Source organism: Phycodurus eques, chromosome 13 (genome assembly GCF_024500275.1).
Source record: "Phycodurus eques isolate BA_2022a chromosome 13, UOR_Pequ_1.1, whole genome shotgun sequence".
NCBI classification, from domain to species: Eukaryota; Metazoa; Chordata; class Actinopteri; order Syngnathiformes; family Syngnathidae; genus Phycodurus; species Phycodurus eques.
The window spans coordinates 25479447-25495786 of NC_084537.1; the positions used below are offsets into that span (position 1 = coordinate 25479447).

At 44.0% G+C, this 16340-nt stretch overlaps 2 protein-coding genes and 1 pseudogene across 3 annotated transcripts; 1 reads left to right on the forward strand and 2 right to left on the reverse strand.

The window, feature by feature from the left end:
- Positions 1 to 2006: 2006 nt before the first annotated feature.
- LOC133412019 (ras-related protein Rab-18-like) lies at positions 2007 to 6623 on the reverse strand. The gene is made up of 7 exons (XM_061694973.1): positions 6416 to 6623; positions 6013 to 6068; positions 5857 to 5918; positions 5465 to 5537; positions 5142 to 5260; positions 3714 to 3780; positions 2007 to 3142 (listed from the first exon to the last, which is right to left on the reverse strand). Exons 1-7 carry the CDS (start codon positions 6481 to 6483, stop codon positions 2967 to 2969), a joined length of 621 nt encoding a protein of 206 aa, XP_061550957.1. The 5' UTR covers positions 6484 to 6623; the 3' UTR covers positions 2007 to 2966.
- Positions 6624 to 6968: 345 nt separating this feature from the next.
- On the forward strand, positions 6969 to 9227 carry LOC133411771 (patched domain-containing protein 3-like; annotated as a pseudogene).
- Positions 9228 to 9358: 131 nt separating this feature from the next.
- Positions 9359 to 16329, reverse strand: LOC133411849 (ATP-dependent zinc metalloprotease YME1L1-like). Of its 2 annotated transcripts, none has more exons than XM_061694586.1 (18): positions 16184 to 16329; positions 15048 to 15179; positions 14788 to 14872; positions 14169 to 14261; positions 13973 to 14085; positions 13539 to 13689; positions 13220 to 13303; positions 12923 to 13096; positions 12651 to 12803; positions 12435 to 12567; positions 12087 to 12149; positions 11886 to 11998; positions 11622 to 11777; positions 11358 to 11509; positions 11147 to 11273; positions 11007 to 11080; positions 10809 to 10895; positions 9359 to 10717 (listed from the first exon to the last, which is right to left on the reverse strand). In XM_061694586.1, the coding sequence occupies exons 1-18, from the start codon at positions 16214 to 16216 to the stop codon at positions 10574 to 10576; spliced, it is 2067 nt and encodes a 688-aa protein (XP_061550570.1). In that variant the 5' UTR covers positions 16217 to 16329; the 3' UTR covers positions 9359 to 10573. The 2 variants fall into 2 exon arrangements, with proteins under 2 accessions (XP_061550570.1, XP_061550568.1); XM_061694584.1 differs by having other exon boundaries at positions 14788 to 14968.
- Positions 16330 to 16340: the final 11 nt, after the last annotated feature.

Below are 16340 nucleotides of genomic sequence, written 5' to 3' on the forward strand. Positions count from 1 at the left end.
CGATCATTAGTTCCCCTCTGTGGTGGGCTCCCAATAGAAGTCTAAGAAAAAGCAAGGACCTTTAGATGCTCACTGAGCTGAAGTCTCACCAAATACGGTGATGAGAACTCCTAATTGTACAAATGTCCAACGTTTTCACTCCCCTGAAATGTATTCAAACCTGGTTGGGAGCTCGCGTACTTAAGGTTTGCGATAGCGGCAATTTGCAGGCTAAAGATCACGTGAGAGATCATCATGGCTGCCGCGGGAAATTAGCCACTTTCACTTTATGGCTCCGAAAATGATTATCTGTTACAAATAAACATATCTCCTATCTTTGCTCATCTATCTATACGTGTCGTGTCGAGGCAGAACAACCAAATGCTCTTTTCAGTAGATGGCATAAGTTCAAATAAATCTGGATACCCACCTGTTACCATTTATACATAAGAAGAAGTCAGTTTTGGGTTTAGCTATAAACACCCACAGCAAGTTAAGTTGTGAGTAAATTGAGACATCCTCGTCATTAGTTCAGTATTCGTCATTTTTGTGACACTTTTTGTTTGGTGGCGTGCTGTGAGATTTTGCTAATGTCAAATGGGCGCGTTGGCTTCGAATCGACACACGTGGTGAGCACGGCTCACAGTTCTGAGGTTTGGGGTTCGAATCTCAGCTCCCGAGCTCTTGAGTGGACTTCACACGTTCTCACCGTGCTTGTGTGGGTTTCCTGCCGGCTTCCTCCCACAGTGCAAAAACGCACGTTTGTCTAACTGAAGACTCGAAATTGGCCAAAGATGCGAAGGTGAGTGTGAATGCTTGTTGGTTTATATACGCGCGCGATTGGCTGGTTACTGCTCCGGGGTGTACAGTACTTCACTTGTCGCAAAAAGTCAGCTGCGATGGGTTCCAACTCACCTGCAATGTTAATGCCGGGAAAAAAAAAAAAAAAAAACGCCTCAGAAAATGGATGGATGTTTTATTTCTAGATATGGGAGCCCTACTTTGTTGCTCAGCGAACCTCGACAGTAACGTTTCTTTTTTTCGATTTAGAAAATAACACCTTTTCATTTCGCTACATCAGGGGTGTCAAATCCATTTTTGTTGCAGGCCACATTGTAGTGTGTTACAAATGTGGAACCATATAAATGTATAATCGCCTCATGGTATGATGGCGCATAAAGTGAAACCTCGGTTTTCATATGCCCTTGTTTTCAAATGATTCTTTTTTTTTTTGCCTAAATATTGTCCCAGGTATCCTACAATGCTTGCTTATATATCAACGTTGTAAAAAGTGAAGACAACTTGAAATTGTGGTTGAGAAGAACATGAAGTAAACGCACATGATTTGCTTCCACGGGCCACGTGAAATGATACAGCGAGTCGGATCAGGCCCCCGGTCCTTGAGTTTCACACGGGTGCTCTGCACGCATCCAGCATACACTAAAGTAAACAATCGGTGCACATAGACATGCATCCAAAACAGAGGTACATTGAGGGGGCTGAGGAGTTTACGTGCCTTGCTCGAGAGCAACGCTGTTGTTCTAAGGAAGCATCACACCCAAATTCCTTGACTTTGGGCTGGTAGTCGTTTGGTCTGCAGCAGTCGTCCGGACCTTATCCTCCAACCTTTTTCTGTCTACTACCTGATGCTCGATGCTACTACGTGACGCCGGCCAACAATAAGACGCTGCCACGGCTGATGACAATGGGAGGAGGAAGAAACGCTCGCTACGCTGCGTGCTCCTCGAGCGCATGCGAGCACATCTTGACGGCAAACATCAGCTGGAAATCACACATCAACCGCCGCAGTTACTCGACTAAATAAACATCATTAGCAGGATCTTTCCACTCACAACCTACTTTTGAGCCGTTTTTTTTTTTTACATTTTGTACGAAGAACATTTGCAGACGTGTACTCATCAATTCAAGCGAGTTGACTGTGGAACGGCAGCCCACCTGCTCGTCATTAGGTGGGCCTTGAGAGCAAATGGAAAGTACATGACAACTAAATAATAGTGTAGCATGACTGCACCCCGAGACTGTCATTTATTTCTGTTTGAAACAGTACAATCTTGACAACACTGCAACTACAGCGAATGTCAACCTTTGTTAAGGCAGGATTCGTTGTGACACGCTTGCTTTTCAAACTACGATTCAGACGGCGACATTCCCCGAAAGGTTTTGGGATAAATGAAAAATGGTGCCAGTACAACAAATGTTTACACAGCAGAACAGAAAGCGCTTGGGAATGATCTTCCATCGTGTCCGAACCCATCACCTCGAAGACTAATGTGGACCACATCGCACACAAAAAAAAAGTCCAATCTAATTCAATAATGATTGATGGTGAACTTGGCTAAATGATAAATAAGAAAATAGTAAGCTAAGCATTTGCAATAAAGCAGTTAAATGCCATTGTTTCAATACATGTCTTGTATTGTAAGGTCCATCTTGCACAACTAACAATACAGTTGCACACACATTTTTTTGTAAGACCAAGATGATTAACTAGTCTGAGGATTCGATACTATACAAAAGAAGGGGGAAATCTCATGGATAAGGCCATTAAATGAACATTAACTGAGTTAACAGCAAAAGGTGTGTATGTATGCACAGTGTTGTGGAAAAGATGAAAGCTTTTCATGGCCAGAGGTGAAATGAAGGTTATCCAACCGCGGACAAGGTGCAGCTACGCACACGCGAGGATGGGCGACGTCACCGAAACATCGGTTCAAATGATCGGCTTCGCCGCCACGTTCGCCGTCGTGTAGCGAGATCACGCGTGTTCCACACCCGCTGGCGTACGTTCATCTTTAACTATGCTTTCGGGGCCCAAAGGCTACGTTTACCAGATCCATTGAGTGAAACAAAAACGAGTGTCATGTGCAAAGCGTCCACCCCTGCCCTCTATCTTACCAACTCAGGTGATTTATCTAGTTGTTGGTTCTGGACTGCAGTCCTTTTTTGTTTCTTTGTTTTGTGCACTTTCAAGGAATGGAGCAGTATCCTCCACACGCCCTGCCGGCGCCGCCTTGCTCCTGCTTCGCCAGCCGCAGCGTCTGGCCCTGGCTTTCGCTCTCCCAAAGCCCTGGAGTTTGGAGGATCTTCTCCACGAGCTCCTCAAAGGCACACTGGACGCCATCTTTGGTCTTTGCACTCGCCTCTGAACAAAAAGGAAGGTGGTTACCGAGAAATCCAAACAAAACAATCTACGTAAGCCTTTAATGACAAAACCAGGGAAACTATTCCTTCAATGAGCAGGTTTTAATGAAAATGACATTTAAGGAACTCTTGGAATGGTTAAAAACGAGACATGATGACTCAATTTAGGAAGCAAGAGACATGCGGCGGATCAAATCAACAACATATTCTTGCCTGGCTGGGCCACAGTCACTCATTAATGTTGCCGCACTAAAATGGAAACTCCAAAGCAAAGTTAACCCAATTTCCCACAGAGGCCAAGTTTGGATATGAGAATTAGGAATTCGGGCACGCGTGCAGACATGTAATTTAAAGAAGAAGAAAAAAAACATTGAAATGCTAATCATAATGCAAATGATCTGGAGAGGCTGCATCCAAGCAAAAAGTCAAAGCGGCACAAATCAGGCCAGAAACACAAATCAAAAGCACGACTTGCCGAGCGATATATCGAGCCTTTTCCAACGTACACAATTTCTGCTGCGAGGTTAGACAGGCCTGCAGATCCATTCCTGAACTCCAAAACGAACACTTACCGATAAAAAGCATTGAGTGTTTTCTCGCAAACTTCAGGCCTTCATTTCGATCCACTTCAGGGTCATCCTAGAAACCAGACACAAGCGATCCACATAATTGCCTGAAGCTACATTTTTTTTAAACACTATCTGCTTGTGAACAAAAGGCGCCAGGATGCTTCCGGGTGGCAGAAAAGTGACTGACTACCGCTGACCTGAACCAAATATACCTTGAAAGGGGGAGGGGTTTTTTTTGTGGGGACATTGAGTCCGAGCGGACCACGTTCCATGTTCCGCACTTCCATTGCCGAGGCGGCCGACCGGAGCCGTGGCCGTAAGGTGGTCGGTGCCTGTCGTGGCGGCAATCCCCGAACTGCCGTCATGCTGAAGAAGGAGTCCTACCGGGCCTTTTTGGCCTGCGGGACTCCTGAGGCAGCTGATGGGTACCGGCTGGCCAAGCGGAATGCAGCTTTGGTGGTCGCAGAAGCAAAAACTGGGAAGAGTGGGAGGAGTTCGGTGAGGCCACGGAGAAAGACTACCGGACGGCTTCGGGGAAATTCTGGTCCATCATCCGGCGTCTCAAGTGGGCGAAGCAGTGCAGCATCAACACTGCGTATAGTGGGGACGGGGCGCTGCCGACCTCGACTCGGGACGTTGTGAATTGGTGGGGAGAATACTTCGAAGACCTCCTCGATTCCCCCGACACAGCGGAGTCTGGGTTCTCTGAGGCGGGCTCTCCTATCTCTGGGGTCGAGGTCACCGAGGTGGTTAAAAAGCTCCTCGGTGGCCAGGCCCCGGGGGGTGGATGAGATTCGCCCGGAGTTCCTCGAGGCTCTGGATGTTGTGGGGCTGTCCTGGTTGACACGCCACTGCAACATCGCGTGGACATCGGGGACAGTGCCTCTGGATTGGCAGACTTGGGTAGTGGTCCCCCTTTTTAAGAAGGGGGACAGGAGGGTGTGTTCCAACTACAGGGGGATCACACTCCTCAGCCTCCCTGGTAAGGTCAATTCAGGGGTGCTGGAGAGGAGGGTCTGTCGGGAAGCCCAATCTCAGATTCAATAATGATTATTCATAATTGTGGCCCTCTCTATGCTCCTCATACAGTATACTGAGGGCTGACAATAAAAAGCTACTACACCATAAATCAAGTGGATGTCTTTTTGACTGACACTTCACAAATTCAAACTAAGGTGATAAAGAAGAAGGCTAAAATCTTATTCTAGCCATTTACTCTTTTTTTCAATTGCTCCATCTTGGTCAAATGAGATGTAAGGCTTTGTTTACTCGTGGTACCATCGGCGACAGCTCCGGCTTTTGCCACCCGGAAGTCCATGTGACGTCAAGGTGAAATGTCCTGAACAAATATGCTTCCATATTTCGAAGTAGAAATGTCCTAACATCATGCTTACACACAAGCCAAATGTGGAAGTTAATCTTAACACTCACCCTATCAATCTTGTTGCCGACAAGCATTTTGACAATATCATTGCGAGTTGTGTAGGTTTCCAGTTCATTCAGCCAGTTTTCCAGCCTTGTGAAGGTGTCGCGCTTTGTAACGTCATATACTGTCAAACCAAAAGAAATAATCAATAGAAACAGACATCCAATCCATGACATTAAATTTGGACTTTCCAATATTAAAATTGATATATAATAGAGTGACAGTATTCCTGCGATGCAAAAAGGATTCAATATCAATAAAATGCTATTAAACAAATAAACAAAAATAGGGATTGCTTGAGTGGGATAACAAAAAAAAAAGTATTTACCAAGTATGACTCCCTGGGCACCGCGATAGTAGCTGGGTGTTAGCGTTCGAAACCGTTCTTGTCCAGCGGTGTCCTTGGGGAAGAGGGCAAGATAAGAAAAAGACAGGTACACACCATCCTCTGTACAGTAGTATTATTAATATTGTAGCAAGATAAGAGTCTCTCGCTGCAAAATACAAAGGGGGAGTAGTGAAATTCTAAAGGTATACGGTCTGATGTTTAAAAAAAAATCCTATCACGAATATTCCATCTCTAAGTGATGAAAGTTGTGCTCCATTAACGTGTACAGTACTGTCCGATGTCGCCACCCAGTGGATAGATGTTGCGTAGCATCATGTTTTTCATGAGGTTACATTTAAATAAAAAGATGACAACATAACAATCCGTCTTACCCATATGGCGAGTTTTGCTCTATTTCCATCTATGGCTAGTGTCTTCACTTTGAAATCCACACCTTAATCGTTCGGCGTGAAACAGGCATAAAAAGAGGGCTTTAGACGAATCCGATATGTTAACTTATAAACATGGAAAACGTGAGTGACGTTTACCTATTGTCGCTGACTGCTCTGGATCAAATGTGTCTTCTGTAAATCTCAGAAGAAGACTGTCAATAAAGGAAATACAGGTAATATGAAGACAACGGACTAAACCCTTTAAATGTCTTATGTAACAGGTGGCGTTCCAACATGTTGGCTGTGGGTAACCATGAGGACCATCAGCTAAAATAAACCCGCAGTTTATATTTGAAAAAAAAAAAAAAGAGATGACAAAATATATGTTTGGATATTATTATACCTCAACCACACTATTGGCCAAGTTAAATACAAAATAATAATATAATAGTATCAGTACGTGTATGTCGAAACAGCCGCTAAGCAAAACAGCGCTAATAAACTCATGTCAACAGACTTAACAGGCTAAGCTAACAAGCTAGCTGAGGCCACAACAAACCTGGACTTCCCCACTCCACTTTCGCCTATTATCAAAAGTTTCAGAGTTGTCAGCACGTCGTCATCCATAGTCCGATAAAACGCTAGTTAGTCAGGCGAATTGCTAAGCTTTTAAAAACCATGTACGGTGTGCTTGTCTTTTGTTTGGCAATTTCTCAATTCCGCTGTGGATCTTTTGACAGTCTGAAGACAGCGTGCGTAACTTCCGCCCAACGTTTACCTCTGACGTCACCGATAAACGTCGATCGCACGCAACGGTCCCCGATTCCCCCACAGAAGCATTCTTCTGGAATTCACAATTAGATGAGATTAATTGGCGCAAAACATAATGATGCCCCTTCCAGTTCAGCATTTCGAGTAAAGTATGAGAACTTCAATTGAAATAGTTCAGAAATACCAACAGTTTGCAATAGCGCAATTTCCAGGTTCAGTGCCTTGGATACTAAATGCACCTTTTGTAGGGTTGAGTCAGAGACAATTACACATTTGGTCTCTATCTGCCCTGTGTCATTTAAATTTTGAGATGCATAAACAGATGCATACCAAGTTTCCACATGATACATATTAGGTAAGCCAGAGGAAATCTTCCTCAGTAAACCAATACAGTGCAGCTGTGGGTGTCATGGCTAGCAATATGCTTTTGGCGGTATGTCAAACTAATTTGAAATGTTTTTTTTTTTTAATATAACATACTGTACATCTGTCTTCAGTGGCTATTTTTTTTTTTTTATTATATTATTCTTTAAAATTAGGTCACGACTTTGCAACAGCAGGAAAATGTGTTGATAACCACTGTTCTAAAAGATATTACAAGATTATGCATTCAATCTAATGTTACTAATTGACAGATTTGACTTAGACACACAAAATGAGAATCTCCAAATCTGCCAATATTTTTGGCGCAATTGAACACAATGTACAAAGTGTGTTAATTGTCACACACTGGGAGAATCAGCGATCGAATGTCTTGCACGATCCGAGAGGCCCGAACATGAAGCAGTGAAGTGCAAAGACCCGAGGGCCAAAGCGGCGACAGTAGCAAGCATTGAGCAGACTCACTGAGCCGTACTGCACCTACCGCCGCTCCTCAACGCCCACTTTGATTGAACTGCCCCCCAACCTTTTCCCACTATTATTCATTTCAAAGTAGTACAACACTGTTATCACCTAAAAACAAGCAAACAAACAAAAACGCCCGGTGCACCATAAATACAAGTGCTAGTGAGTTTGTACAACCCAATACTGTAGGTTAGAACTCAAACAGGAACAGTAGTAGTTTGTAGGTTTATTGTAAGCTGTTGAACCAAAGTCAGCAGATGCCACACGGACTGCATAGAAAGACCTTTACGCACATGTTTTGGGACGATGGGCGCTTTTATTGGACGACATCCTCGGCGGTTCCTCATCGCCCCACTTGTTTTCTCGGCAGGTTCGGGGAGTGGGTTTCATTTTCTCAAGGAGAGCCTGTCCAACAATATTGAAGAGCAGTTCACTCCTCTCGACAGCCAAGCCAAGGTGGACAGGAAATACATCCGAGAGACGTTTTCACCTTTAAGACTCAGCACAAATGGCCACTATGCATCAGTTATCGCCATGTGTGACAGGAATATTCTGACAGTGGAAACGCTTCCGGACATCTTGGACTTCAGAATTAGGGCAATGGGCTTTTGTGATGGGATCCCGCTACTCTAACGACCTTCTGGAAATCATCGCATACAACGCTATCAACAGAGACAATGTCAACCTGCATTATCCTTGGCATCACACTCATTTGAGGGATGATCCCTTGCACCTCAGTTTAGGGGGGGTGGACATTTGAAGGTGCAGAGTTCACTTGTTGAAAGTGCAAAAGCCATTCAGCTCCGTTGTTATTTACAAGAGGACGACAAAAGCAAACTCAACCTGTGGTTGGAAGGTTTCATCAACTTGCTCGCAAATGAATCGTCTAGCCAGCAAAACATCATTGGGAACACCCACCGACCCTAATGACAGCCAAAGAACAGGAAGCTGCATTCGAGTTTTATCTTGACAAACATTATCATGCCCACATTTGACTGACATTTCAAAGAAGTATTCATTTAACACTTTTTTTTTTTCCCCCCAACAATCTCAGCATAGGATCTCAAGAGGCTTTCCAATCCAGCCTATACCGTTTCGTACAAGTGAAGTAATGAATTCGGTCTCGATATCAACTGGACGATTCGGGGCATCGCGATTTTTCACTCAGACGCTGAACAAAACCTCAGCGAAGGACATGATGGCCGGACTCGGGCAAAGAGCAGAAGAGTGCCCAGTTGGGCTTCTGGCGTACCACCCGGCTTTCATTTACTTGGACCAATTATGACCGATACGCCGTTAGTTTCGACAGCACCATTCAAAGCACCCTGGTAGCTGTGTGTGTCACGCCGCTGGTCTCATTCCTCCTGATCCCAAGTGCCTTGTGTTCCGTATGGGTGGCGTTCGCCGTCTGCTCGGTCAGCGTCGGTGTTTCCGGCCTCATGTCTCTGTGGGCTGTCAATCTGGACTCCATTTCTATGATCAACCTGGTCACGTGCGTCGGTTACTCCGTGAATTTCTCGGCACATATTTCTTACGCATTCGTCTCCAGCCCCAAGAGAAAGCCACGCACGCTTTTGCCCATTTAGGCTATGCAATCATGCAAGGAGCTTTGTCGACTGTTTTAGGGGGGGCGGTGACCTCCTTGTCTGCAAGTTGTGTTTTGAACTTTCTTCAAGATTGTGTTCCTGGTGATTACATTTGGGTTGATGTTCATTCCTGTTTTTCAAACAATTTTCTGGAGTCGGTGTATATGAAAGTTAAATACATTTTCAGTATTTTGCATTTTCATGTCTGCAAAAACAGTCAATACATAAAGAACACATGTTCTTCTTTCTGGGCTTTTGTGTGGCATTTCTTGTAGCCACGTCAATTCCATCAATCAAAATCAGTGTGCACACGGATGTTTTATTTTTCATACATCTATTTACAATTCTCTTATTAGATCCCACTCTTGTATACAGCTCATCATGGGCAAAAGCCCAGAAGCAAATGCACCATCCACACTAAAGGGAAAAATGACAAATAAAACGAAAATTGACATTTCCATCCATCCGATTTCCATAGCCCTTCTCCTCACGCGGTTCACCCTCAACTGGTCGCCAGCCAATCCCAGTAAAAATTGACAGATTAACCAGCACCCCACAAAATGAATCACGTTTGTAAAAAGCTAAAAGTGGGCAGCAAAAGATTGTGCTAATATTGGTTGCTACTCACTGAAACAACAAAAACAAGCAAAGCCTTGCTTTCGCCACGCAGCACAATTAAGTTCTTGGTTACATGATAGTTTGGTTGACAATGCAATTTTCCAAGTAGGCCACCAGTAACTACTGACTACTTTCAAGATGTGTAGCGCACTACAAAAACATACACAGTTGCTTTTCTTACCACTCAGCAGCACTTTTAAGTCCCATCTGGACACAGAACCTGTTCTTTGTGTGCATTTTAAAAGTGCCGTGATGAAATGTGATTTCATAAAAGACAAACCATACACACCGTACATTCCCCCAAAGGCCACCTCATTGAAAAAACAAAGTAGAAACAGTTGTTGAGTTGATGTTAAGCCAATCATACATGAAGCCATCGAAGGTAAAACAAGGAAATAAGTACAGTACCAATCAAGAACTGGATTGGCTCCCGCTGCTAATGTTAAATGCACATGCAGCTGAACTTAAATAACTTCATTCTTAAACAATAATGTACAAGATAATCACATGCTCAGCAGCATTTCATGATTGTTGTGCGTACTTATTTACATTCATGTACCAACTGAGTGCCCTGAGCATGAAAATGTCGTTATTTACTATTGTGCCAGCACGATGACTCAGTGTATCCAGGAGGAGCTCTAAGTACATGCAGCAGACACTATTTGAATGCACGAGTTTAAAATGGAGCACACTTAAAGCCTTGAAGTAAATGAGCATTTAAGCGCTCACGTGGGGATATTATAACATTACGTAACAGTAACAGAAATCAAGATGGGACATCACACCACACTAAGATTTTCTAACGCGTAGATTCACATCTCGTTTCCACAAGCCCCGAGGAGTCCCTTAGTAAAAAACAAAACCAGGCCCACGTCTTTGTGTTTCCCTGGTGGCTTTCATCTGGTCTCCAGGGTCTTTCCCTCCAAGACCAGCTGGATCTCTTTGGCATCCAGCGTCTCATACAAGAGCAGCGCATCAGCGAGGTTCTTGTGCTCTTTGGCATGAGTCCTCAAGAGGACTTTGGCTCGCTCGTAAGAATCCTGGTCAAAAGAAGACGACGGCAATTTAGAAAAGGTAGTCGGACATTCTGGTCAGATTTGAATCAGGTTTCTTAAAACAGAAAGTACGCACCCTCAGTAAAACTCTGATTTCATGCTCCACAGCTGCTTGAGTCTCTGGACTTTGTTCTGTCATGTTCTTGTAGGTCATCACACCCAACTGTGATTCAGATGAGGAGGACAAATGAAAATGCATGAACACGCGTCACAAATGTACAATCGGGCAATAGCACAGCCTTCACTTTTGGGTGTTTCTTTCAAATCAGCTCACCTTCTCACACATTCCAAATCTTGTCACCATCATCTTCGCAATCTTGGTGGCACTATCAAAGTCACTTGATGCTCCTTGACAAGAAAACAAAGCAATGAAGATGCAACTTGGTCTATCAGTATTCTGATTGCTATTCTAACCAGTGGTGATGAACTCGTGGCCAAATATGATCTCCTCTGCGACTCGCCCGCCCATGCTGACATCCATCTGAGCCAGCAACTGAGAGCGCGTCTCACTCCAGCGATCGTTCTCCGGCAGCATTGACACCTACAAGCATGATGATGATGATGATGGCGAGGAAATCGGAGCTATTTTCATGCAGAACATAACTGTTGAAGCGTATTTTCCTACATGTCCCAGACTGGGGCCCCTTGGCATGATAGTGGCTTTGTTGATGGGCATGGCGTCTTTGGTGTAATAAGCCACAATAGCGTGGCCCGATTCATGGTATGCTGTGATGATCTTGTTCTTCTTGTCGATTTCAGCACTCCTTCTCTCGGGGCCTTAAAGGATAAAAAGTTGAGAAATGAAGGACAAATAAGCAATGGCGTCACGGGCAACAAATGTGGCACATTGTCTTCTACTTTGTCGTAGAGCCCCGATAAGTGGACTCACCCATGAGGATTTTGTCCTTGGCAAACTCCAGCTCCTTCATGGTGACCATGTCTTTACCATCTACTGCTGCCTTCAGGGCAGCCTGGTTCACCAGATTTTCCAAGTCAGCGCCAGAAAAACCCACAGTGCCGCGTGCGATAATCTTGGCCTCTATGGCTGCAAGAGAATTCCATTGGTTAAGCTACACAAAGGTTCCAAGGATGCTCGATCCCTGACAGCGCCTGCGTAAAGTAATACAAAGACTTGCTGATTTCCATTTCACACCTGCATCCACTTTAATCTTTCTGAGATACCAATTGAGAATCTCCGTTCGTCCTTTCACATCTGGTTTGGGGACAGTGACCTGCATGTCAAATCGTCCCGGGCGGATCAGAGCACTAAAAGAAGACATTTGGCAGGTTATAAATGGTTCCTTTATGCTCGACCTCGACAGCTGACAGGTTTTTGTATCGATTGCAAACATACTTATCTAACGCTTCGGGGAAGTTGGTGGCGCCGATAATTATGACTCCTTCATTGGGTTTGAACCTACAACATAAGAAGAAAATAGAATTTTTTTTTTTTTTTTTTTTTTTTTTTACACGACTAGGTCACTATGGTAAATTCATGCGAGATGTTTATCTTTGGCTACTTCTTCCTTCAAACAAATCTGACAACCATCTACAGCAATGCGTATCATTCCAGTTTTATGACGCAAGTTGCTGAAGCCAAGAATTCAAGTTAGCAAGAAGCAGAATATAAGCTTCACAGTTTTAGACTGCCTCTTGAAAACGACAGCCATTCAAATGAATACTTGACTATTCAAGCGATTACCCATCCATCTCAGCAAGCAGTTGGTTGATGGTTTGCCGAGAGTAAGGATGCATGGGAGACTCAATCCTTTTCCCACCCACACTGTCCAGTTCATCAATAAAGATGACGCATGGAGCATTCCCTTTCGCCTCTCCTGGACAAGCGCAATAGGAAGAGTCAACCGTAGAGTGTGAATGACGACGTAAGAAATTTAACATCTACAGTACGAAGACATACTGAAAAGATTCCTGATGCGGCTGGCTCCGACTCCAACAAACATCTCATCAAACTCAGACCCTGAGGCATAATAGAAAGGAACATCTGCTTCCCCCGCCACCGCTCTGGCCAGTAAAGTCTTTCCAGTCCCTGGTGGACCAACCAGAAGGACGCCTAGAGAGAATTACGTGGAAAGATGAAGAAGGAAAAGAAGGGAAATATAGATATGATCCACAAGCACCCAATTCAGTGACTTTTGAAGCCATTATAACGGACAATGGATTTCGTCTGACCTTTTGGCAGTTTTCCACCCAGGTTCGTGAACTTCTGAGGGTTCTTCAGAAACTCTACCACTTCCTGCAGCTCATTTTTTGCTTCCTCGACACCCTTGACATGCTCGAATGTCACATTTTTCATCTGGACAGGATCCACTGAGGAGTCCAGGCCTGTTGTGGTTCGGAACCGCACTGTGAAAAATGGTAAGTTTGAAAAACACACTGCACGACATGTAGTCATTTGATTTCAGTTGACTTATTGGATATTCTTAGGGTTAATATGTTGCACGAGTTTGAAAATGAGAGACTCTTTACCTGATATGAAGGGGATCTTGGAGATGCCATAGAGCCCAACAAGAAGCACGGCCAACAAGATGAGTCGATTCCTTCTCAGGGAGTCTAAACAGTTGGACGCACAAAGAGATCAACTTTCCACACGGTTTCTGTGACATTGGCGCAGACCATTATTCTGCTGTGCCCGTCACACAGTATCCCAGGAAACGAAACATCGTGTGTGCGCGCGTGCCTACACAGAAACGCAGCTTCACACAAACAAGATAATTCGATAACGGACTATGAAAATGACTATGCTGCCTAGAAAAGAATTTCATGTGATTCATCAGTTGCAGCTTGCCTTGTGTGCGTTGAGTCAGGGTTTGGGCTTTCAGAAAGCCTTCCGCGAAGCCCCTCTTAAAAGCATCCTGCTGTCCATCGGGGAGGTTCACCATCTTCGTCAGACTGTCAAGACTTTCCATATCGATGCCCTTGTCGCGTGTCAGGAAGCCCTATTAAAATTAAACATTTACAAATAAATAATACTATACACATTTATTGGATCTTACATATACTGCAAGTTGACTTCACATGCAGGAATGAAACGTAAATGAGAAGATAATATAGAAGAGGGTTGCTATTAGTACTGGGAACACTGAGTTAATTAATTTGACTTGCTTCGAACGTGCGCAAAATGTTTGCATCATTGTCAATTGTAACGTCATTGAGAATATGTTAGTGCGGAAAGGTAAAAGTCCATCATTCATAAGAAGACAGATCTAAGTAGCGTTTTACCTTCATGAAAGATGGAGGGAAACCTTCTGGTTCGACTGGGCGCTCAACAGCCGCCGACTGCAGTCTTTTGGTTTTGCGCCTTAATGTTTTAAAGCCTCTGTGCTGGATCCACACTTGGAAAATAACAAAATTCACCAGGTATAGCTACCTTCTTTTAAACAGTGTTATTCAGCAGCAACTGATGAGGATGTGTCACCTGAACAGTGTTGCAGCTCTGTGCAGACTGACTGAAGAGGAGAGGGCCTCTGCCTGGAATCAACTGGGGCTGACATTCCAAGATGGGGAAAGCCTCGCAACAAGCACAAGTGCTGATTAGTAACATAACAGGCGGCTTTACTTTAACACGGCCTTTCTGTGACAAGAACTTCTGGATATGGAGGTGAAGTTCAAATGTGTGTGCTTGTTGTTTGACAGACCTCAAATTCTATGATTTGGAGCAATACACATCATTTACCATATTTCGATTTTTAAATAATTGTTTGACTCTTCTTTACACATTATAGTACAATAAAGTACACTGGGGGGAGGGACTTCATTTTCTGTTGCACATGATGAAAATGTGGTAAACTGACAATTTTCCCTTCTTTTCCTCAAAAATAAATCATAGACATTAGTTTAACACATTTTGATCATGTGCAACAAAGTACATGTTCAAATAAAGAAAAGTCAAAGGATTTCGTTTTTTTATTTGAGTGTAGAATTTGCATATTTGAAAAAAAAAAAAAAAAATATATATATATATATATATATAATTACCTAATACGTTCTTCTTAAGTGCAACAATGTGAACAGTGATCGGTCAATTGAAAACTCACCATGCTTGTTTCCAAAAAAGGAGCACGTGGAAAGGTGGGACGTTCGCCACATTGTCCGACTCGCGACGACAGCGGGCGGCGCGTCCTGTAAATTCAAACGTGGTAACACCCGAAGCGCCAAGTCATTGAGCTGCCGCGTTCCAAGGTCTGACAGGCCGAGGTCCCGGAGGTTCCACAGGGGCTGCGCGCATCACTTGCATCAAAAAATGTCATGCTGACCAACACGTCAGCGTCCGACCAAAAGCGTACGGTTTTTTTACCTCTGGGTAACGCGGTTCCGACTGAGAGGCGTGCTCGTGGGGTGCTCTCGGCCTGCCGACGGCACCGCCGCTTCCAACGGAGGTCTTCAGCGAGTGGACGACGTTGACGAGCTGACTCAGGGGAATAGTCACCTGCCAGTCAAAGAAAACGAGAAAGTTGAATGTTTGACCATTAAAAGAAACGCTAACAACTCCACACGAGTGGTTCCTCATTCAGCCTCCCGGTTTGATACGATCGGTATACACAGTAGCAGGGAATGTGTTCGAAGAGGAAATAAATGATAAATCAATAAAATAAATTGCGCTTCTGTCTGGCAGACACACAAACCCTAACAAAATATGGTTTTAGGACTAACATGGAAAGAACATTTGAAACCCTTGATATTTTAACGTCTATATACTAGTACACTCATGGGCCACACTGGTAAGACAATTCCACGCACTAGAAGAACGATTAGGGCACATTAGTCGAACGAATGTCATAGTAGAAACGTTTTATTTTATTTTAAACCACTACTATGCCCTAATTGTATGAAATAAAATCTTACCACCACTGTGTCACACTAGTACCAATACTAGGCTCGACGAGCAGTCATGTGTCACACACTAGTAGCTTCCTGGACCCTTGTAATAGCATCAAAACACTTGCACTAGTTGATTTGCCTCACGACTACATGTTGTCGTTCTACTAGTGTGCAGAAATGTCACATAGTTGTGGAAAACCAACATGTCGTTCTACTAGTGTGCAGAAACGTCATACGTTTGTGGGAAAACAAACATAACTAGCAAGACAAAGTCGTCGCTTTATTAGTGAGGACAGAGCGTTCGAGTGCGTGCGCCAGAAAGGCAAATGTGCTCGCGTGCGTACTTTAGGCAATCAGCTCATCTCACGAAACCGCACAATCGCAGCAATATTCTCATCATGTGAATGAAGCGCTTTGAATGAGAACTCAACTACGGTGCGTACTTTAGGCAATCAGCTCATCTCACGAAACCGCACAATCGCAGCAATATTCTCATCATGTGAATGAAGCGCTTTGAATGAGAACTCAACTACGCAGCACAAAAACGGAAAGCTACGGTGAAGGTTAGCTGGCTAACAGACTCAACTTGGAAAAAGCTGCTCGTTTCCTTACCTGTGGTTGAACGGCCGTCGACAAGGAAAGCATTTTAGGCCACCAATCACCGCCAAAGCAGACAAATGAGCTTTCTTCACACTTGCTGTCTCTTGAACTTTCACAATTTGCGTGCAAGCGTGACAGCTAGCATGAAACAGGAACAGCCGGATATGAC